Source organism: Primulina eburnea, chromosome 4, assembly GCF_022965805.1.
Source record: "Primulina eburnea isolate SZY01 chromosome 4, ASM2296580v1, whole genome shotgun sequence".
NCBI lineage: Eukaryota > Viridiplantae > Streptophyta > Magnoliopsida > Lamiales > Gesneriaceae > Primulina > Primulina eburnea.
The window spans coordinates 40858300-40880956 of NC_133104.1; the positions used below are offsets into that span (position 1 = coordinate 40858300).

Sequence of the window (22657 nt, forward strand, 5' to 3'; positions counted from 1 at the left end):
TCGATATTTAGAGTTTTTTTTTTTTTTAATTTGAAAACGAATAGGATGGATTTTTAAAAATAATATACATATTAGTCAAAATAACAACCAACTCGTTCATATTTAGGTTTTTCAACATTGGAATTTCAAGATGAATAAGTTAACTCAAAGAAATTTTCAGACTAGTTTATTTCAACTGTATTTGTATAATTTTCACGGCTTTCAACTAATAATTGGTAACTTGTACGTTCCCTATGATCTTAGGGATCAATGATTCGAAATAACAGTTTTCTTGATTAAATATAATATAAAAACGTCCCCCCTTGGATTTGTTTCGATCTATTCGTGCAGGTACTGTCTGCACGGATAATGAACGATCCTGATGACTCTAAATGATTCGGACTCACTTCATAATGAAAAAAAAATGACTCAAAAAAATTCGAGTAATTGGATCGACGTGTGCGAACAGTGCCCGCAAGAGTACCTTGAAGGTTTACCTGCTCAAAGAGGAATTGACTTCACCCTTTTCGGCGTCGAAAACTGGCACCTCGCTGTGTGCTTTCCATGTTTTCTTACCTGCCCACACACCACACCTACATTTAACATATTCAGTTACGGCAGGTAGATACTTGGCTAGATTCTTTCCAAGCTACTGCACAATCGGAGATCTGGTTCGTAATTGTCGGAATTCAGCTCTCGGGAGATTTTTCTGGGGTTTTATGCACGATTTGTACCTGAAATCTGTGTAGTTTATGTTGATGACCGTGTATCTTAGTAAGAATCGATTAAATTATACCCCGCGAATAATGGGTTCGTGTCAGATGAATTGTTGTTTGGTTTTTGTTCTTTGTTTGTCTCTTTTCACTGCCCTCTCAGCCTCCACTTTCATTTCAGGTTTGTGAGTTTCTGTTCATCAATCCAATTTTTTAATGGATTTTCTTTTTAAGTGCTAATGGTCTGTTTGTTTTTGTTAACTTGATGCAGATGGTATATTTGGATCTCAAATTTTAAGTGAGAGGAGGCTTCTTCAGGCAAAGAAACGTACGATTCTTATATTTTCTTGACCTTTTTCGCCTTCTCACTTGATAAATCTATTACAGGTTGAGATTATTTGGTACAAATGAAAATCTTGAAATATGATGCTTTGCTTTTCTTCTTTTTTTAAAAAAAAATCCCATGATATATGCGCTGGTAAAGATCTAAGATTCTTAGTACTTCAACCGCTAAATGATTGAACTTGATTTAGAAAAATGAAAGTACAATGGGCATTGGCCTTGTACTAGAAAAATTTCAAGTTGTTTTCAACTTTCACTTTCAGCTGGAGGAGCTTAGGCGATACAGTAGTAAACGGGCCTTGGTATTGGATTATTAATAGTTTGTGTTAATGGGCTATGGCATCTAAATATATTTTGTTAGTAAATTTCAGGACTTATATTGATACTTTCTTGAAATAGTGGTGTCTTGTCTTTGGAAACGAATTACCAATAACCATAAGCAGCGTAGCAAGGCAATGTCTTGTCGTCTCAAGGAAAAAAGTTTTAATAAAAATGAAGCTGTCGCTCTTCCCACATTACAGTAGCCATTTTTCTTGCTTCCAAAACCCTATAATTTCCAACAGTTTTTGGGAATTAGGCTGAGTGTGGCCCTCTTCTTCATTTGTTTACACTTCAATTTATGGTAGTTCATCTTGAGACTGAAGAATTTTGGTGCTACTAAGATTTGGTAATGGCTCTGAGTACTGGTAGATGGTTTCGTGCAAGTATTGCAAGATACTTTTGTCAAGTGATTCTCATCATTCCTGTTAGTTTCAGCATATTGCTAGGTATATGAACCGATAGACCAACACGATCACCGTATTACAATCCAAATTTACAAACTATGATTTGATTTTATCTTAAATATTAATGATATCAGAAAAGCTCAATATATTAATGTTTGAGCTGATTGGTTAGTTTATATTTGGTTTCCTCAGCTTGCCCTGACAACTTTGAGTTCCAGAACTACACCATCATCACCAGCAAGTGCAAGGGACCCCAATACCCGCCCAACCTATGCTGTCCGGCATTTAAAGATTTTTCCTGTCCATTTGCCGATCATTTGAATGACCTATCAAATGATTGTGCATCTACCATGTTCAGCTATATTAATCTTTATGGAAAGTACCCACCAGGTCTATTTGCCAGCGAGTGCCGAGAAGGGAAGCTGGGCCTAGAATGCCCTGCAGTATCACCATCAGCTTCACTGTCCGATAAATTTGCTAATGCAAATGGCAGTTGTAGAATGTCTGAACTTTTTCCAATGCTGTTTCTTCTAGCTGCTTTCCTTGTGTTGTCAATGCAGCTCATTTAAAGAGTTTCCACGTGTACTTAGTTCTCTCGTAACTTCATTCGATATTTTTCTTTGTAATGATTTCTCTTATGCCTTCCACGTTTCGTTGTCTCCAGTATTCATTTTAGCCGAGAGATCTCATTCCTCAAATCCGATGTTCATTGTTCTATAAGAAATTATGAGAAGAATTCGATTTTTCGTGATGTACAAGTGCAGTTGTCTCCAATGATTCATCTCATGCAGTTGCGATGTGATTTAGGATTGTTTGGTCCTTGTTTCTAGTTATGATATTGATGCGTAAATTGATTATGGGGAAAAAAGATACGATCAACAGTGGCTTTAAGATTGCAGGAGCCCAAGTTCATGGATCATGCTTGATGTTTTTACGTGGATTTGTTTTAAGATATACATACATGCATACAATATTAATTTTTACTATGCCAAAAGAATATTTGAATACTAGGCAAAAATTTGTGTGAGACGTTCTCACAGGTCGTATTTTGTGAGACGAATATCTTATTTGGGTTATCCATAAAAAATTATTACTTTTTATTCTTAAAATATTACTTTTTATTTGAAATATCGATAGAGTTGATCCATCTCATTATAAAAACCTACTTTAAATGCTACGTACGGTAAGATGAGATGGACCTCGGGAGTAAATACTTGTGGGGGGAGAGTTGGGAAAAATTATATTTAGTTATTTATTTGCTATAAAAGACAACTTTCATTTATACATAATATTTTGGCTTTACGTGAATGAATCTACCACCATACGGTTAATTTAGTTTATCAGTAAATTTTCTTTTTTTAAGTTTTGAGGTTTTTTTTTCCCCTCTCTCTCTCTCTCTCCATATTTTAAGCAACATAGAAGTGTGCCAAATAGGACCGGGGCGGTTTAGACTTGGTCAAGTGAGTTAACAAGTGAGTCCGGGATGAAGTTGGGGTTTGATGGAGTCGTCCATATGCATGTACATGTATTTATAATATTAAAAATCTATTTTTATTTATTTATTAAAAAACTTATATCTTAATTTCTAATTTTAGCCTGGAATATTGAAATAATTTTATTTTATAAATATGAGTTTAAAATGAAATATATATAATTATGATTTTTATTTTGTTATATGTTGAATATAAAGTAATAGACTTTTAACTTGTAATAATATTTATTATTAATATAAAATTAGAAAATATAATTTTAGCAAATTTAATCCAAATTGGACTCAGGCGGGTTTGTAGAACGGGTCTAAAGTGAGCGGAACGGGGTGGTCAAACTCTCCCCACCCGTTATGTTGCCATCCCTATTTTCCGGTCTTATAAATAATTTTATATATTGAAATTAAAAAAAATAAAATTTATCCTTTTAATTCAAAAATAAAAATAAAATAAATCTCGCAAAAAGGAGACCCGTTTGGGATCGGGAGATTGAACCCGACGTGAATCGAACACGCAACCTTCTGATCTGGAGTCAGACGCGCTACCATTGCGCCACGGATCCCAAGGTGACAATTCTTAGTCGAAATTGTACAACTATTAATTAAAAATCACGAATTCACGTCAAATGATCCATTAGCAACCAATAACATAGAGCCAACTCACCATCCAAAATCTCGCTTCCTCCTCACAAAATCCATTTCTTTCTTCCACAAATCTCTTCCCAACATATAAGCCTCATCTTATCTTCCTCATATCCAATTCCCATTTTTCAACCAAATTTCGAGAGAGGCTTCAATATCTTCTCCAAGCATGGCCTCCACTCTCTTCTCCACTCCAACTTTCCAAGGTCTCAGAACCCTCAACAAGCCCACAGACTTCAAGCCCACCTGCGCCTCTTTCCTCTGCCGCCCTCTCACCACCAAGAAACGTTGCAGTAGCCTCGCCGTCAAGGCTGAGCTCAACCCGTCTATAGTAATCAGTCTGAGCACCGGCCTCTCTCTCTTCCTAGGCAGGTTCGTGTTCTTCTCCTTCCAGAGGGAAAACGTGGCCAAACAGGTACCGGAGCAGAACGGGGCCTCCCACTTCGAGGCTGGCGATGAACGCGCCAAGGAATACGTCAGCCTTCTCAAATCCAACGACCCCGTCGGATTCAACATTGTCGATGTTCTTGCCTGGGGTTCTCTTGGACACATTGTTGCGTACTACATTCTTGCCACTTCTTCCAATGGATACGATCCCAGTTTCTTCTAGGAAAAGGGTCTTTTCTGCATTAGTGTATATCTGGCAATCTATTTCAATTATTATTATTTTTGGTTGGAACTTTTGATCTTAATTTGTGTAGTTTTACTGGAATTTTGTGTTTGAATTTCATCTGATTCTTGTAATTTAGTTGTTCAATATATAACACAAACTTCTCCTCCTTATCTGTATTGGAATTCAATCTAGCATTCTTGAAACTATACAATCTTTGTTCTGTAGGCTTATAGCTCAAATTAAACGATTTGCAGAAGATCATGTTGAAAATTTACAGTTCTTTTCGACAAAGTAGAAATAAAGATTAAACAGCTTCTCTAAACCCCTCTAATTTAATGGTTGGAAATACAGTTCTTATGTAATTGTTACAATAGTTTTAACTTTGAATCATGATTAAGATTTAACAAACTGCAGCATTTCTTAATGTAACCATCCACCTTTTTTTCCCACTTATGTAAAAAATGTGAATATATTATATCATTTGAAAATATATAATATAATAAATAAAATGTACCAAAATTGTACAATCATATTTGTATGTAATAATCATTTTAACTATACTATATAAATCAATTAATATGAATTTCAAGGGCAGAATGTCAAATAAAAGTCACTCAAACGGCACCTCCTTTAATTTTTGTTCCTTGCCTTCATTTTCTTACTGTAGCAAACGAAGTGAGCTAGTTTAGGAATTTTTTAAGTCGTTTCGAAAAATATTTGATTTGTATTCAAGTTTTTAAATCGAATTCGAACATACTAGATATCTTTTTCGAGCCGGATCTTAGTTCAAATTATTTTATTTGATAATTCATGTTAGTGAATTTTAATGTTTTATCAATATAATATAATTATATATTAAAATAAATAAATTTGGAATAATTCAAATAAATTGTGAATATGTTCGAAGATTTTTAGCCATGTTTGAACTCCAATACTAATTGCTTCATTGGACCCAAAAAATTTAAAATTATTGAGTTTTAAATCTAGTTCGAATTCAAATAAAATTGCGAACTGAACTCGAGCTTTAACTTTTGAGTAAGTCTATTGTAAAACGGTCTCATGAATCTTTATAACGAGTCAACTCTATCGATATCCACGATCAAAAGTAATACCCTCAACATAAAAAGTAATGATTTTTCATAGATGACTCAAGTAAGATCCGTCTCACAAAATACGACTCGTGATTGTCTTAAACAAATTTTTGTGTGTCAACTTTTTTTATCATATGCTATTCAGTTCGTCTATAGCCTACCTCTATAGACTATATATATCAACTTTTAACAATTTCAAGGATGAAAAAAAATTCAAATTAATATAATGAAATTCTTGGGGAAATCCAATTATAACTCTTTAAAACTCTTGTTGGGAGAAGATTGATTTCAGTTTGATGCATAATTTTTACCTCTCGTACTAAAATGCCAAACGACCCGCCTCGTACAAATTACACTTCTTACCCCAAACCGGAAGCAGAGTATCAAGAAATCCTTCAAAACCCAGATTTTTTCTTGCAAAAGCTCAAGGCTTTTCACGTTTTTTATGGTACCAAATTCAGGTAACTGGCTTCCAGTTATGCTATCTTCGATTGAGTACTCATTTTATTGTGGGGGTGTGTTTTCTTCATACACCTTTTTGTTGGTTTACCGATTTATAAATTGAAGTTCTTGAATGTTCTGGGCATGAGAAGGCTGATGGCTTTAGTTTAATTAAAGCTTGATTTTTGGGGGAAAAAAATTATGCTTAATTCGTTTGAGAAGGACAAGCTCGTCCTGGATTCTGGCCTCTGGTTGTTGTTTCATTTGCAAATCCATCTTGTTCGGACGCTGCTAGAATTGCTGGATATATTGGTTTGATCGTATTTCAATGACGACGGTTCTCGTTGATTGAGTTTGAAGCTTGTCAGTTTTATTGGTTTTCAATTTTCGATTGTCATTTTTGGGAAGTTTATATTAATGCGCACATGGCCAGACTGACAACGCAGATTTTATGGTCGTGGTAAATATTTCAGCTGGTATTAAAGGGCACTGCATGTCTTGGTTAAAAAAAATGTAGTTGAATGTATCAGAAATTGTAATTTTTATTACACTGATTTTGCTTAAAATTTTTTCGTTGGTCGGGAAAATTGTATGCATCTGAACTTTTTACCTCGTTGGTCAAATGTGACCCTTTCTCACTGTAAATTGCTTGAAGGCTGATTCATAGGTTATTTTCTTCTGATGATTTAGCTGTGTAGAAGTTCTGAATTGCCAGTTGTTTTGTTTATATCAACTATGCTACGATTCATCTCTAGCATTTATGTCGAAGCTCTTGGACCTTGTCATTTTTCCTTGAGGACTCGGTTGTCATACCTCTTTTCGAAGATGTAGTGATTTGGAACTGAGTATTACAATATTACCTTAGTTGGTCCTTATTATTAGTTATGATATTATCATACTTTAGCTATGAAAACACTAGAGCTGCTAGTTCTTGAACAAAATATCTGAATAGATAATTTAATCAAAATATGTTTTTGATACCACATTCTTCATTTTCAGTTTGTATCTTTTGGATAAGGCAAGTCAAAATGGAGGAATAACAAACAGCCTACAGCAGTTGAATAGACTTTAGGTTTGTTGCATTGGTAGTTGGTTATGAAATGATAGTGCGAATGATGTCGAGTTATATTGCCGTACTTATTTTATTTGTTTGTGCCTTAACCCCCTCTTTTCCTGATGAGTGATTCACTCCACCGCCACCGAATTGCTGTGATATGAACTTTGAGAAAATTTTTGACATAACATGAAACTTGTCAGTATATATATACACACACACATATATTCTTTTGCTGTTAGGGTCCCTACAATAGGAGGAAATCGTTTAGATTTACATCAACTTTTCGTGGAGGTAACCTCCCGAGGTGGCATTGAAAAGGTACGCTTTCTTCTCTTTTTTGCAATTAGTGTTTACTTCCATGTACTTCAGCCTTCACTTTGCCAGTAACTAGTTGAAGTGTGAATTATATGTGGTTATTTATAACTAAAAATGAGTGTCATGTGTACAGAAATATTATTGATAGTTTTTCTCAATAATGAACAAAAACTACCTTGTCATGTTTAATTTCATTTTTTCTACATAGATGATTTTTGAAATGTGAAACAGTAATGAGACATAAGATAGTGAAAGGTGAAAAATAAAATATGATTTGTGGAAGATGGATATCAGAGTCTGTTTATGATTTATGGTTCATTTTTTCCAGTGTCAACGCGAAAGATATCTAATTAGGTATAAAATTTATCTTCTTGTATGAGTGTTCATCTCAAAACTGTCAAATGGAAAGGTAGCATCTTTCACTAGATCTGATCAAATGACTCATACTGTTCCATGGACCATGATAGTTCTCATTGATGTATCTCTCTTCATTTTCTTGTGAATTTTCATGTCTAATGGTTAAAATGCTACAGGTGTTGAGAGATCGTAGATGGAAGGAAATTACTGGAGCCTTCAAGTTCCCATCCTCCATTACTAGTGCGTCGTTTGTTTTGAGAAAATATTATCTGTCGCTGCTGTATCATTTTGAGCAGGTTTATTACTTCCGAAAAGAAGAACCATCCATCACAGAATCTGGTAGCCTAACCACCCGACTTTGATTTATGTACACATGTAATTTAACTTTTCACCTGGTGGGGAACAACTGATTTTTCTTTCTTTCTTTTAACTATTCAAGTGAGTACAAATGGAAGTGGATCACCATTGCCATGTGGTGTTGATGATGCTGCATATGATCAATTTTCGGGTGAGGGTGCTGCTATAACTTTATGTATGGCTTTTGTTTCATTGTTTTGTGGTCACAAAGTATTTTACCGTCTTTTTTATATGTTCCTCAACATGTTTGTGTGTGTTACTGTTGAAATTTGAACTATTAGAAATATTATGAAGGCACGGGACAATGTTTGGTACTTGAATCCATGACATCATGTCTCGCGAACTAAAAATCTATTAGTATCTTTGTTTAGATGCCATTGTCAGTTTTTTATATTGGTGAAAAGACTTTTAGATAAATATGGTAGGAAATCTTTCGTAGAACTTGCAATCAAAATCTTATCAAAGAATCATCGGGAGATAATGCTGTCAAATAAGATTCTAGAAAATATCGATCTCTGACAATTATCTAACATTTGAGCTTAATATAATATGCAGAAAGTCCTGAACTGGAGGATGGCATGATAGTCAATGGAACAATTGATGGTAAATTTGATGACGGATATTTAGTTTCAGTTCATTTGGGATCTGAGGAGTTGAAAGGTGTCATTTACCACACCTCTGTGGCACCTACCAAGTCCCTGAGTGTTAGCTCTTCTGTTCTTTCCCCGGCTTACCATTCACGGAAAAAGCATAATCACCAAGTAAGGGCCCCAGGTCAACCTAAGCGAAATAGAAGTGGCTATACTTTCTTTTTCGAGGAGCAGTATCATCGACTTCAACCACTGTACCAAGGACAAGAAAGAGGCATCAGTAAAAAAATTGGTCAGTTATGGAGCAGACTTTCTGAGACTGAAAAACAGGTATAGTCAGTATTTTAGTAGGAAAGTTATATTGTCTATCCCTAATCTAAATGGTCTCATTTAGTTGCTTATCTAGATCCAAATTAGGTATAACTTGTTTGAAATGGTTCCACGTTTACTAAAAAGTAGAGGGACCTTGTGGTTCTAGCATATCATACCCTTGCACATTTCGGATACAAACTTACCAAATACCACATTCGTTATATGAGGAAAGTGTGCGGCTTAAGCATTTTTGTCCAGTTTGCTAAGAGATCAAGAATCTATCTTGGTTCTTATAGTTATGCTTTTCATTTGCCAGTTGCACTCTGTAATTGTTTTGGGCTACAAATGAATTTACATGTTTACATCTCAAAAATGTTTTTTTTGGGGATCATCGTTTCTTTTGGGGGTAAATTAAATCAAATGAATATTAAAAAAGCATGATTATTGCACTGTTCAAGTAAAATGTATAGTATGCTGTCCGAACTCAACTTTATGAAGAGGACACAAAAGAAAAAGTCTATTTTCAACTCAAACTCTGTTATTGATGTTGTACAGGTATATCAGGACATGGGGCTGAGAGACAAGGAAAGATACCAAGCTGAAATGTTGGACTACAAATCATCCCACCATCTTCAACTTCCTCAATAGGCCTACTTCTGTTTCTTGAGATGTTATTGAAAGATGTCACTTTTTCCTATCTTTGCTCCCCCATCAAACTGTGTTATTGTATTATTATCGGTCATTGGTTTTTCTTTGGCTTTTTTCTCGGTTTGTAGCAAGGATGACTGAAAAATATTCCCGGTAAGAGAGAACAAAACTGGCAGGGCATGAGCCATGAGGTGGCTAGAAGATGATAATTTTGTAAGGTATCTTCGAAACTGTTGTTGTATACAATATTTTTTCGGCGTTCTCCAGCTCGACGCCACCATTGAAACTCGAATCAATATGTTTCGGAGGGTTTGTGAACACGCTTACCATGGATTGTGCTCTTGAGTTCCTTGGAATGCTGCTTGTGCTCACTGTGCACCCGAAATTTTTCGTGATGTTTGTTTTTTGAGAATCTTGTGATATTTGAGATTGTATGTTCGGACGGAATATTTGCAGCATATCTCATTGGTGGCATTATGGATTATTTAACGTTAACAATTAGTAGGAAAATTATTTCAAAAAGAGGTGGATCCAATATAATTATTTCGTTATATTGTTTCAATTTCGACTCGTAAATTCCTTGGAATCTTGACGTCATCTTTGAGTTTTATTTTAATTAAGCAACATTGATTTATCATTGATCAAACAAAATTCACTAAGGTTCTATATATTTGGATGAAATGTATATAAATGTATTTTTTCAGTATTTATATAGTGTTTTATTTTAATTACGATGAATTATATTTCAAGTTCATCCAAGAATCGAGTTATTTGAAATCTATTTTACTTTTTCTTACTAGTGTGTAAATCAGTAAGATACATATTTAAAATTTAATCTATTGTTTCATTGTTAATAGTACCGCTATAATCAAAATGAACCAAAATCAAACATCTTCTCTGGGTATCTGCTGTCGATGCATAATCCCTGATTTACCTTTCTTCACGTCGGGGCTTGGGGCGGCTCGGTGTGGGGTCCTCGGAGGTGGGGTTCACCCTTTATATATATATGCTAATTAATGGTCATAAATCCACATTTATGTACGAGTATATAGTGGCCGACCCTACAAATATACACGTTAAATATATATATTTCAATCATTCTTACTCTAAATAACCTAATTGTGCGGGCATTAAATTCAATAGCACAATGCCATTATTATTTATTGGTAAATCATAAAGGTACTTAGCCTTAATAATAACATAGGTTTAGTAAATTATAGAAGTAGAGTTCTATAATTTGAACAACGTTGCCACCCACTATTTGGATTGGGTGCTTTGGTTACTTAATCAATGTAATTATGACCACACTAATTACTAAATCAAATATATAAATTCTTAGAACTCCTCTCGCAACATTAATTAATGTACGTAGTAGGTTTCTTGTGAGACGGTCTCACGAATCTTTATCTGTGAGACATGTCAATCCTACCGATATTCACAATAAAAAGTAAGACTCTTAGCATAAAAAATAATATTTTTTCATTAATAACGCAAATAAAAAATATATCTCACAAAATACGACTCGAAAACCGTCTCACACAAGTTTTTACCTAATTAATGTCTCATCAGATTATTTTTTAAAAAATTATTTTTGTATAATAACAATAATATGAAGGCAATATATATATTATATCATCTAATTATATTATAAACAAATGTTCTAATCAACTCGTTTAGTTATTATTATATGATTTGTAAATTAAGGAAGAGCATGCAAACTAATAAAATAATCTCACAATTAAAAGATATTGCGAATAATAATTAAACTTAATAATTTTATTTAGCATTTGATTCGTTAGTATTATTGAAATAATTGGTCTACTCCTAAAAGAAACAATTAATAGCATGTTAACGCATGCATGCAAATTATTGTGTGGATTTTATTGCTAAATATTATTGAAGCTGCTAGCTATCTCTGTCCATGTCCAATGTAATTGTAAATATTTTTTTAGTAGTAAATTTTTATTGAACGATAAAAAAAAGTATTTTATTTCCTTCTCTTTACAACTTTTTTGAAAATAATTTATTTCCTTCTCTTTATGTTTTTTTTAAAAAAAATAGCATATATTATAGTCAAAAATTTGTGTAAGACGATTTCACGGATCGTATTTTGTTAGACGGATCTCTTATTTGGATCATACATGAAAAATTATTACTTTTTATATTAAAATTAATATTTTTATTATGAATATAGGTAGAGTTGATTCGTCTATAGATAAAGATTTGTCACATCGTCTCGTAAGAGATATACTCTCTATTATTTGCCCAAATTTATTTTCATTTAAAAATTTGCCCAAATTTATTTTCATTTAAAAACCAAATATTAAAAGTCAGTGACTGAGTTGGACCAGTCTTGCTCCAGTTCCCACAGCTAAAATACAAATAAAAAATGTGACAGATGAGCGAGAGAAATCTGGCCCATTGCTCATTTATCTGTACACTATTCCTTGTTTCCATTCAGGACTATTTTCAATACACCTGACATATACTGAGAAGGATGGAATGCGATCATCTTTAAATAAATTTATTATTTTGAACAAAAATAAAATTCATACTTAAATTTAAGTTTAATGCATATTTTTAGCACTTCTTGAAGACCGCTGAAGAATAAAATATTTTTCTATGTAATCAAATTATAGCATATACATTTTCAAAAGAATTGATTTACAACTCTGCTACAGGCCAATGCTAGTCTTCTTGTGTTAATGGTTCATCTGACCAACGATATTTCCAATGACTTTTTCCTGAGTTTTTCTGACCAATCTTTGGCTTCTGTGATCAAATATAAACTTTTGTTAATTTTATAATTTTAAAACACACATAACCAAAAAGGTGATATAATCTAGGCCCAAGAAGAAAATTGATAAACGCACAAAACCTTATAATATTGCACAGATTAACGCTCTTTCAGCTCCTAAGGAAGATTTTATTCCTGTATTTTATGTTCAAACCTCATAGATCCAACTCACTTGGTATCCCATTTTGTACAGCTTGTTTCATTATCAAAGAGAGAAGAGAAGATACTTTACAGATGGCCTCTCTGCAACTATGGAGAAAAAAAGGTCGCTCTTTTCTTGGTAATTTTCTCCACTTCAAGTGAAAATATAAAGTTTAGTTATATTTTTCTGCAGAATGGGATTTGTACCTTTAGTTCTTGATTTATGATGCTGACTTTTTTGTTCACTCTGATCCACTCTGTACAGTAAAACCTGATGTCTGATTCTGACTCTTCAAGGCCCACAAATGGAAGAAGATTGATGATTTATGAATTCAAAAGTGTTCACTGTTGCATTCGTTTTCTTCCAGTCTGAAGTGTCCTTAGTCAGCAGAAGTTTAATTTCACCTGCCGTTTTAAAATATCAGAGCAAGAATCCGACACGAAGAACAGTTTCCCTCTAGTGTGAGGCGTTGGAATGTCTGGAGTCATATATTTCAGTGGGATTTACAAGAAATTTAAAGATCTGGATTGAAAACCCTTTTCTTGCCTCTGCTGAAACGTAGTTTTAAGGCCTTCTACTGCATTACCAGAACATGGACGGAGAATCAGGATTGTCTGCAGAAGGTTTTGAAGAGATCCCAACCGTTGAAACCAAGTTCCTCACCATTAAGATAAAAAGTGCAGGCAAGAAGAACGGTAAGGAAATTTTAGCCAACATCGTTCCTTCGAATCAAGATCCAGTCTCCAAGAATTCATCAATAAATTCTATAGCATCATCTTCGTGCAACTCTCCACTCATCTCCCCTCCGTCCTCGGCATTTGTTTCAGCTTTGCAATCACCTTACATTTCTCCAAGAGCCATTTTGGATGCGAATCCAAGCCCAAATCCTACACAAGAATGTCCCACTCCGGCTACCACCATTACTCATCCCTCTCCGCCGATGTCATTTTCCGGCTCTCAGTCGGATGATGTCCCTAGCACTTCCTATACTCCGCCGCCGGAAAGGCAAGACTACGCCACTGATCCGGCCAAGACAAAGCTCAAGATTGTAACTCGTGTACCAGTTTCAGGCACAGAAACTGCACCTCGGATCTCATTTTCTTTCCCCGTGCCTAGAAACTCATTCACCAAAGGCTCAGCTTCGCCAGTGTCAAATCTGAAGCTTAGGAGTTGTGATGTGTACATAGGATTCCATGGTCAAAATCCAAATTTGACACGGTTTTGTAAGTGGCTTAAATCGGAGTTGGAGGTTCAGGGAATTGCTTGCTTTGTGGCGGACAGAGCAAAGTATGCGGATAATCAGAGCAGTGAGATTGCCGACAAGGTTATTTGCTCCGTAACCTTTGGTTTGGTGGTTATCACAAGTGATAGTCTTGTTAACCATATGAGCCTGGAGGAGATTAGATTCTTTGCTCAAAAGAAGAACTTAATCCCTTTGTTCTTCAATACAGATGCCAATGAGATTAGGACTCTTTTCGAATCTGTTTCGGATTATGCATGTAAAGAAGCATTAGATTTGCTAAAGAGATATCATGAGTTTCAGCTAGAAGCAAACGAGGGTAACTGGCGAAGCGGTGTTTCAAAAGCAGTGAGTATACTAAGGAGAAAGCTTGGGAGAAAGAGTGTGGTTGAAAAGGAAGTCGAAGCATTTGAGGAGATGCCCTTTGTAAGAAACGAGTTTTTTGTGGGGAGGGAGAGAGAAATTATGGAAGTTGAGACTGCATTCTTTGGTTGTCGAGATTATTCAGCTGACGAGGAAAGCGAGATTGACCATGGTAGGGCAGGAAAATACATAAGTTCAGAGGTTGGAAAATGGGAACCGGCGAACGGAAGAAACTCACGTAAGAGGCCCAAACAAAAGAAGTCGAAGAGTGAGAAACTCAAGAACTTCGGCAGCACCGTTGTGTGCATAAATGGATTGCCGGGAATCGGAAAGACAGAGCTTGCTTTGGAATTCGCCTATCGATATTCGCAAAGATACAAGATGGTTTTGTGGGTTGGTGGCGAAGCTCGGTATTTCAGGCAAAATATACTGAACTTATCTCTAAATATGGGGTTGGACGTGAGTGCGGATGAAGAGAGAGAACGAGGGAGGATTCGTAGCTTTGATGAACAAGAATCTGAAGCCTTCAAAAGGGTTAAAAGGGAGCTGTTTCGAGATACACCCTATTTACTAATTATTGATAATCTTGAAAATGAAAGGGAATGGTGGGAAGGAAGGGATCTACATGACTTCATACCAAGAAACACAGGAGGCACTCATGTAATAATAACTACAAGGCTCAACACAGAAACAAGCTTCGATTCAATTAAGCTTCGACCATTGCCTTTGTATGATGCGATGGCATTAATTAGAGGAAGAGGAATAAAGGAATATCCACCTGCAGAACTAGAGTTTCTTGAAAAATTGGATGAAAAATTGGGCAGTACGAGTTTTGGGTTGTCGTTGGTTGCTTCTCTTGTATCAGAATTTGCAATCAATCCATCTGCTCTATACGAGGCAGTGAATCAGAGCCAATACGTCCATGAAGATGCTGACTACTCTGGTTTGAGCATTGCAGATGCAGAATTTTTTATAACCAACTCATTCTTAATGAAAGTACTCTCCTTTTGTGGGGATTTTTTGCAGCAAAAAAGTGGGAACAGGAACTTTCTCGCCTCAAGAATGCTTAAGGTTGGAGCATGGCTTGCCCCAACACCTGCTTCAGCAAATTTATTGGCAGCAGCAGCATATAGCATACCATCCACAAGAGACAAACTAATAAAGTGGACCCGATGCTTGAAGTTAACAAATTTGAATTGCTACTCTGGTTGTTTAGCGAGCCAAACGTGCAAGAGAGAAGAAGATTCAGCTCTCCTTTTAGTTAAACTCGGTTTGGCTCGAAAGACAAACCGGCAACCTGGCTGCTGGATTCAATTCCACCCCATTACTCAAACATTCGCCAAAGGCAAAGACAGTACGTTTGCTGCCAAGGCAATAGTTCATGGAGTAAGGAAAACTGGGAATACATCAGCAAATTTTGATCACCTTTGGGCCTCAACGTTCCTCGTGTTCGGTTTCAAATCTGAAGGCCCTGTTGTTCAGCTCAAGGCGATTGACATGATTCTCTTTATAAAGAAAACGGCTCTCCCTCTAGCAATAAGAGCATTCACAACCTTCTCTAGATGCAACTCAGCATTAGAGCTCCTAAAAGTATGCACTAGTGTGCTCGAAGAAGTGGAGAAATCATTCGTGTCGCAAATTCAGGATTGGTGTCATGGCTCCCTCTGCTGGAAAAATGCACTGAATTCGAATCAAAGAGTGGATGAATATGTGTGGCAGGAGGTTACCTTGCTGAAAGCCACGCTACTCGAGACGAGGGCAAAGTTACTTCTGAGAGGCGGCCATTTTAGCAGTGGTGAAGAGGTTTGCAGAACATGTATCAGCATTAGGACAGTGGTACTGGGACACAACCATGCTCAAACGTTAGCTGCTCAAGAAACATTGGCAAAGTTAGTTAGGATGAGAAGTAAGATATAATGTTTGTTTCAGGAATCACAGTTAAAACACGATAGCTCGGTTTTGTTCGCTCTGTAATAATGCTGCCATTACCTGTTACATAAAAATCAAAGACTCCAGCCTAGACTGGGAAATTACTCTATTTTTCGACTGTATCACCATTTGAATTTCAATGTTTTTTCTGTAGTAAGAATAAGAATTTATAATCATCTTATGAAATCAACCCCGACAGGCCTTCAAAAATCACGGATTAAGTCACATGCCAATCACCTAGTCAGAAGGTTTTCTTCCAGAAAATTGCAATTTTCAATCCCATTTATGCGTGTTAGCCAGCCCCTTACAGCAAAAATATGCATACAAGACTTGGATACCATAAACCAGTCAGAAAAGGCATGATCAATACAAAGCCCTGTAGGCTGAAATAAAGCTTAGTGAAAAACTATCTCTGACTGACCTGACAGATCTTTAATAATTTGCTCTATTTCCCTTGAAATGTCCAACTTGTAAGATTGATATTTTGGAAGTAATAATTTTAGTGAAGTTTGTAAATCATCGGTAAATATTGGTTCATTAATCCTGCATGCGTTTCTTTATAATATTTTCCATTTGTTTCTAGGTGATCCAAGTGTGCACTACACTGATCAACTAAGCAAAGTAAATATGCCAATAGCCAACTTGTGATTGGAATTTCTCTTTGAACTTATTCGATATAAAAAATTAAATACCATAATAAGTTTAAATAAAACTACCTAGTGCCTTGGACAAAAAATATGTCAATTTCACCCAATAAACATTATTACAGGGTATTAAATATCATTCCCACGACTTCCCTCGACACAGGCACGCGGAAGTAGGGAAAACTACCACTTCTTCATAGCAAAAACTGTTGCACCATTACAATGAAAAACTCATCCAAAATGACATTTAAAAGCAAATCAAAACCGAAACCAACAGTCAAAGAACTTACAATAGTTGACGAACTTTAATATTTTATTAATATAAGATATTTAAATGCTCGAACCTTCGTCCAGAACCTTAGTGTCAAAGCAATATTTCGAATAGCGACTCAGTTCAACATTTCGAGCATAACTCAAACCAAAAAATTTAGAATTTTAGAGTTTCCAAGCGATTTTTGAACTCGAATATACTTAATTCAGGCTGAATTCGATCCATAAATTTTTGCTAATATTAGGTTCGGCTTGATTCGTCTACACCCCTTAGTTTTTAGGGGGCACATCTCGCAGAGACAAGAAATTATAAGATGCAATTCCCTGTTTCAGATATCGATTATTACCAACTATTTCTCAACCTATTATGAGCAGCAGAAAAGTCCAACTAAAGATTATATTCAACATCTTCGAAACACCATCCATTACATAACATAACACAAAGTTCAAACAAGTTGATGACCGAGAAGTGACAGAAACTTATTGAACAACAGCAGGATGCATGTAAATGCTCAAAATGGTTTTCCATAATCTTGTGTTGGCTGTTCCCAGGTCCTCAGAAAGCCTACAATAAGATTGAAAACATAGTCAGAGAGGAGATGCAATGAAATTACACAATGGTCCGTTAAAGCAGCACATTTGGACTTCGAGATAACCCCAAGTACACCCAGTCCAAAGCAAAAGAAGAATTGGTTGACGTGTGGTACTAAATAAAACTAAAACCACTTTATAGATACCATACAACATGGAAGTAATTGAGAGGGACAGGTATAAACTGTAGCATCTAAGAAATTACAAAAGAGACATAACTTGAATATGCCCTCGCTTTGGCAATTCGTTGGAGGTAAGAAATTTGTTCGTTAATTCTTTGCAGTTAACATTTTTGACTTCCAAAGGGCCAATTTAAACAAGGAAAGGCATCAAGCCCAATCTCCAAATAGTCTCATTACCTCTAACCTTTTTTCTTAGAAAAGGCCAATTCAGCTTCTGGTTTATAATAAGTCTATGTCAACACAAAACAAGTTTCTACTGGAACATTTAGTTTCAAATATGTAGGAACGCAAATGTGAAGTAAAAACTAGAAAGACTTTAAACATTGATACCAATCCCTCATCTTGGGGTGGGTTGGAGGGGGTTGTGAGTTGGCTCTTCAAGAATTGGATGGTCATTATAATGAAATGTATGTCTAATATTAAGTAAATTTGATACATAAGGAAATGGAAGCTTGTAAACTTTGTCAAATATTTACCCTTGAGTAACAAGAGAAAAAATTTATGCCGCTCTAGGACATCAGTCCTTATTAACAATAACAGGAATGCCTAAAATAAGGAAGTGCTACATGTAAAAGCCCATTAACAACAAAAGACCAGTTCAACTCATAACAAAAGAGAAGCAATGAACATGGATCATAGAACTTGAAGTAAATCACTAATTGAAGTGTAAAGCATACTTATTGGTATTTCTCCCAGGGACATATAAATTGAGTCATCATCGCCAAGAATTCCCTGCAACAGAATTGAAACATTAAAACTATCAATGGTTACCGATAGTATGCTTCATTAGTAATTTATTTAAGTCGAACAAAAAGAACAGACGTATAACAGGTATCACATAGCAAATACTATGCTGATCATAACAAGCGAACTTCTTCAATACAGATCATGAAGAGGTGAGGAAAAAAGTCATTGGCAGTTGACCATAATACCTCGCCATTAGGAAGGCCCATCTCACTGTGCAAAGAATTTAAGCTGGTGGGTACAGAAGAATTGTGTGGGCTGTGATTTCCCAGTAAATCTGAGAACATAAGCCCATAACCATCCTGAACGTCAGGAATTTCATTGACATTATGTAAATTATTAGGAAAGCCATCCAGATTGGTAAATACAGAATCCGCCCTGCATAATTGAGATATACTAGATTCAGAAGAAAAAATCCAATGAACAAGCAGAAATAATTTCGTGTGAAGTTAGGCAACAGCACAAAAAAAAAGAAAGAAAAACGAAAACAAACTAACTAACAACCAAATGCACAATGAAGGTAACTAAATTTGGGAGGAAATAATGTATAATTATGGAGTTTTTTCACTTGCAACTGTATATGCATGTATGCAGTAGAATATGTCTACATATACACACCTTTTCTCAGGATGACTGAAGATATTGTCTTCTTGCCCAGAATCAATTTCCAGATCAATAACCTCGATGTTATTATTATTCACCCCAAGTCTAGCATTTTTATTAGATACATTGGAGCTGTTACTCATAGACAAACCAAAATCAACAGGTGCCGCTTCATTTCCAGTTTCAATAACAGAAGGAAAAATCAAAACCCGTTCTGCATTATCATTCTCACTGGCCTCACAAGTTCCACTAAGGTTAAGGTCACAAATCTTAAATCCCGTGAACTCACACGATTCATCTCGACTTTTGGGAAACGGTGAAACATTAAAACTCTTTTGATCAAGAGATAGAGCTGAGTGTGTACTCTGTGAAATTCTTGGCTCTTGCGAAGTAGGCTGATTTTCCATTGAACTTGAAAGAGGTAGGCAGCCACTAGTTTCAATATCTATTGAAGAACAGTCTCTAAGTTTTTTAAAATCATCCTTACCATTAGTGTCATCATCTATTGGTCTTTTAAATCCTTTGTTCATACACATGGAGGTGGAACAGCCGACAACAGACAGCCTCTCATCAAGTTCCTTTTGCCCTTTAAACACAGATTGTTCCTGGAAACATGCGGACCTTGATTGTCTTGACCTTGTCATGTATGCAATCGGCTGCTCTTCGTCCATGCCTGGAGCTTTCCGAACATCAGATTCAAGGCTTTTTAGTTCGTGAATTTCATAAGATGAAACATTTCCTGTAGAACTTTCATCAGGAACATCTACAACGTGAACTTGAGAACCTCCAGAAAGTTCTCTTCCAGAGATTTTCTCATCTTCATTCATGGGATCCTGACCACCCTTTGAACCCTTCACTTTCAACGAAGAACGAGCTTTGGTGGGAATTCGTGGAAATTTGAAGTGTTTCAGTAAACCGACATTGTCCTTACTCGCTAAAGTGTCCTCCTGTGCAGAATCTGCGATCTCATTCTCATTCTGCAATATTTCCGAATCATTAACAATCCTTTCTTCATTAACCACTTCAGCCCCTGCATCAGATTTATTAGCATCATCAGACTCTTTTGTGGCTTCCACCTTGGCATCAGCTGATAGCAACTTTTCTGTGCTAGAAGAGCTCGCTTTTGCCTCTGCATCCTCCACTGAATTGTGCTCCTCAAACTCTGACGGTAGATTAGCTCCAACATCACATTCTTGAACTACTTCACCCAGAGACAAAGTCTGCATTCCACCATGGCCATCTACATCAACAGGTTGATCAGCAGGCTGTCCAGAAGAAGCATCACTCTCGGCCCCGATGCTAGGAAAATTTCTAGTCCTGTCAGGCCAAGCCCCACTTTTTCTCGACTCTGTATTCACCTCTGGGCCCAGATTTGTAAAGGACCCCATTCTTCTCCTCCCTCTCATAGTGTTCCTTGAACCATACATGGAATTGTCATCAACAGAATTCCTTCTCCTGCTGGAACCTATTTCAAGAGAGGCGTTTCCTAAATGTATGTCTTCTGCTGATCGGCTATCCATTGGAATTTGCACGTCTACCTCATGTGGTCTAAAAACATGAAATCGGCCCATTTGATTCTTCAAGCCACCATTCTTCAATTTCCCGGAGAGTGCATTTGGCGGTAGCACACCTTTAGCAACCAAAAACTCAGCAGCTAACCTACCAGCTTCCATGAAAATGTCAATCCCATGTGAAGGAGGCAGCGGAGGTTGAAATTGCCTAGAGTGACCACCACGTCCAAAGCCGCCACGATTGTTGTTCCTGTGCTCGGAACTATATATCCGATGGCCTCTCATCGAACCTTCAGGCGAGATTCTCGAAGTAGCAGCCTGACCCCTCATACCCGCAGCATTAGACCAGTACCCATTCCCTGGTCCATTCCGATGCCTCGCATGCATATTTCAGATTTCCAGTTATATATTATCCAGATTCAGATATATATTGTGATAAACAGCTGGAAAACCTCTGCAAAATATATTTTCCAGTCAATGATGCTTCTCCAATTTACCTTCAATAAAACACTCAAAACTTCAGGATAACATTCAACATTTCCAACCCCATAAAATCCAGTTTTGGCCAATAAAGATCAAACATCAATAGATACCTGGACAGAAAGATATGCCCAATTTTCATTTCTTTGTATGTCCAGAGTCTAAACATACAATCGATAACATTTTTTACTTTAACGAATATAATAAGAATTACAGTTAGCAAAGAAACTGAACGTCATTTAATATCACTAGCATTATTGAAGTATTTCAATGAAATAACACGACGCAGATAATATTTAGTTCCGTCTTTGATCTTTTGAATGATTTCTACCAAGACCCAACAAATTAAACGTTTTCACGTTACTCGAATGTCTACAAATACCCCATCGAATTCAGATAGAAGATCTGTGAGAAGCGACAATAAATAATCATAATTTCACATCAACTTGCAGATCTTGCGATTTACGAACCAAGAAATTTCAAATTTGGTACGTCAGTGGGGTTTACCTTACAGTTGTGTGAAGTCCAAGCCAAATTTTTAAGGGTTTCAGACTTTCAGAACCAGATCCAGTTCTCAGTTCTCATCATCAGCCATTCAATAGTGATAAAATCTCCACCCTCCATCATCAAAATAGTTCAATCCCCAGCTACAAAAGTGTGCACAGATTTCGTATTTTAAGCGAATTATTGAGATCCAAGAACGGTCCAGGAATCAATTACAGTCTGATACGCTGTGTAATTATATATAATTTTGTGAATATTCCTCGATGAAAAGGGATTGCAATTTCAATGAAATTGGGTGGTAAAATCAGCAGCTTTTAGGAACGGAACTGATTCCTCATTCTAGGGATATCATTGAAAGGATGAATCAGATGCTTAATGGGTCGGGTTGATCCACAAATGATCCGGGAAAAATGTGGTTCCGGTTCAACCCAACTACATCTAATATCCACATATTTTTTTTTATAGGAATAAGTATAAAATATTAAAAATGTAATATTAATATATGATATTTGAACGTGGACAATTTTAGATCTGATATTAATATATAATCAATCAGTATACAAACACGTATAACATGTACTGATATTAATGACACATTTGTCTTTTCAGATAAAATTGAGCACCAAATTTTCATATCTAACAGTAATATATGATTTTTGAGTAACATGTATAACAATGCTGATATTAATAAAATTGTTCTAATTTTATACTTAAAAACTTATCTTTTGGATTAGATAAAAAACAATTAATACTCAAATATTATATATTATTATTATATTTTCAATGTTTGTATCGATTTTCATCCATGAAAAACATATGGGTCCAAATAATACATAAACATTTTTTTGGATCACAGAGTATAAACACATATTTTTTTCTAGATAAATAAAAAATATGGATAGTAACTTTTTGGTGTTAAATTAGGCCCGTCCTTTGTCACGCACGCGTTCATGTTGGTTCATAAGTATGGATAAATGATTTTAAAAAAT

The 22657-nt window shown here is 35.8% G+C and overlaps 5 protein-coding genes and 1 non-coding gene across 11 annotated transcripts; 4 read left to right on the plus strand and 2 right to left on the minus strand.

Moving 5' to 3' along the window:
- The first annotated feature begins 450 nt into the window (after positions 1 to 450).
- Positions 451 to 2510, plus strand: LOC140828964 (GPI-anchored protein LLG1-like). Its single transcript, XM_073191860.1, has 3 exons — positions 451 to 873; positions 964 to 1020; positions 1952 to 2510. Exons 1-3 carry the CDS (start codon positions 732 to 734, stop codon positions 2326 to 2328), a joined length of 576 nt encoding a protein of 191 aa, XP_073047961.1. The 5' UTR covers positions 451 to 731; the 3' UTR covers positions 2329 to 2510.
- A 1226-nt stretch (positions 2511 to 3736) lies between these two features.
- TRNAW-CCA (transfer RNA tryptophan (anticodon CCA)) lies at positions 3737 to 3808 on the minus strand. The gene has a single exon. It is a non-coding gene; the product is annotated as a tRNA-Trp (tRNA).
- Positions 3809 to 3984: 176 nt separating this feature from the next.
- On the plus strand, positions 3985 to 4670 carry LOC140828966 (photosystem I reaction center subunit V, chloroplastic-like). Its single transcript, XM_073191864.1, has one exon. The coding sequence runs from the start codon at positions 4057 to 4059 to the stop codon at positions 4495 to 4497; it is 441 nt and encodes a 146-aa protein (XP_073047965.1). The 5' UTR covers positions 3985 to 4056; the 3' UTR covers positions 4498 to 4670.
- Positions 4671 to 5801: 1131 nt separating this feature from the next.
- Positions 5802 to 9930, plus strand: LOC140828965 (high mobility group B protein 10-like). Of its 2 annotated transcripts, none has more exons than XM_073191861.1 (6): positions 5802 to 6052; positions 7329 to 7407; positions 7938 to 8100; positions 8201 to 8269; positions 8674 to 9038; positions 9576 to 9930. In XM_073191861.1, exons 1-6 carry the CDS (start codon positions 5916 to 5918, stop codon positions 9666 to 9668), a joined length of 906 nt encoding a protein of 301 aa, XP_073047962.1. In that variant the 5' UTR covers positions 5802 to 5915; the 3' UTR covers positions 9669 to 9930. The 2 variants fall into 2 exon arrangements, with proteins under 2 accessions (XP_073047962.1, XP_073047964.1); XM_073191863.1 differs by having other exon boundaries at positions 5913 to 6052; positions 7032 to 7407.
- Positions 9931 to 12433: 2503 nt separating this feature from the next.
- Positions 12434 to 16241, plus strand: LOC140828967 (uncharacterized). Of its 4 annotated transcripts, none has more exons than XM_073191865.1 (2): positions 12434 to 12745; positions 12872 to 16241. In XM_073191865.1, the coding sequence occupies exon 2, from the start codon at positions 13200 to 13202 to the stop codon at positions 16125 to 16127; it is 2928 nt and encodes a 975-aa protein (XP_073047966.1). In that variant the 5' UTR covers positions 12434 to 12745; positions 12872 to 13199; the 3' UTR covers positions 16128 to 16241. The 4 variants fall into 4 exon arrangements, with proteins under 4 accessions (XP_073047966.1, XP_073047967.1, XP_073047968.1 ...); XM_073191866.1 differs by having other exon boundaries at positions 12904 to 16241; XM_073191867.1 differs by having other exon boundaries at positions 12434 to 12730.
- Positions 16242 to 17269: 1028 nt separating this feature from the next.
- On the minus strand, positions 17270 to 22048 carry LOC140828968 (uncharacterized protein At4g26450). Of its 2 annotated transcripts, none has more exons than XM_073191870.1 (5): positions 21672 to 22048; positions 19189 to 21138; positions 18759 to 18948; positions 18504 to 18558; positions 17270 to 17618 (listed from the first exon to the last, which is right to left on the minus strand). In XM_073191870.1, the coding sequence occupies exons 2-5, from the start codon at positions 21069 to 21071 to the stop codon at positions 17566 to 17568; spliced, it is 2181 nt and encodes a 726-aa protein (XP_073047971.1). In that variant the 5' UTR covers positions 21072 to 21138; positions 21672 to 22048; the 3' UTR covers positions 17270 to 17565. The 2 variants fall into 2 exon arrangements, with proteins under 2 accessions (XP_073047971.1, XP_073047970.1); XM_073191869.1 differs by having other exon boundaries at positions 19189 to 21181.
- Positions 22049 to 22657: the final 609 nt, after the last annotated feature.

What these genes read in the sequence shown, in the direction of transcription:
- LOC140828965 (XM_073191861.1), top strand. Translation starts at nt 5,916, where the DNA reads ATGCCAAACGACCCGCCTCGTACAAATTACACTTCTTACCCCAAACCG. An exon ending in TTTTATGGTACCAAATTCAG is followed by an intron (nt 6,053 to 7,328) that starts GTAACTGGCTTC and finishes TTTTGCTGTTAG; the next exon opens with GGTCCCTACAATAGGAGGAA. An exon ending in CCCGAGGTGGCATTGAAAAG is followed by an intron (nt 7,408 to 7,937) that starts GTACGCTTTCTT and finishes AAAATGCTACAG; the next exon opens with GTGTTGAGAGATCGTAGATG.
- LOC140828966 (XM_073191864.1), top strand. Translation starts at nt 4,057, where the DNA reads ATGGCCTCCACTCTCTTCTCCACTCCAACTTTCCAAGGTCTCAGAACC.
- LOC140828967 (XM_073191865.1), top strand. Translation starts at nt 13,200, where the DNA reads ATGGACGGAGAATCAGGATTGTCTGCAGAAGGTTTTGAAGAGATCCCA.
- LOC140828968 (XM_073191870.1), bottom strand. Translation starts at nt 21,071, where the DNA reads ATGCATGCGAGGCATCGGAATGGACCAGGGAATGGGTACTGGTCTAAT. An exon ending in TGGGCCTTCCTAATGGCGAG is followed by an intron (nt 18,559 to 18,758) that starts GTATTATGGTCA and finishes ATTCTGTTGCAG; the next exon opens with GGAATTCTTGGCGATGATGA. An exon ending in CCTGGGAGAAATACCAATAA is followed by an intron (nt 17,619 to 18,503) that starts GTATGCTTTACA and finishes ATCTTATTGTAG; the next exon opens with GCTTTCTGAGGACCTGGGAA.
- LOC140828964 (XM_073191860.1), top strand. Translation starts at nt 732, where the DNA reads ATGTTGATGACCGTGTATCTTAGTAAGAATCGATTAAATTATACCCCG. An exon ending in AGCCTCCACTTTCATTTCAG is followed by an intron (nt 874 to 963) that starts GTTTGTGAGTTT and finishes AACTTGATGCAG; the next exon opens with ATGGTATATTTGGATCTCAA. An exon ending in GCTTCTTCAGGCAAAGAAAC is followed by an intron (nt 1,021 to 1,951) that starts GTACGATTCTTA and finishes TGGTTTCCTCAG; the next exon opens with CTTGCCCTGACAACTTTGAG.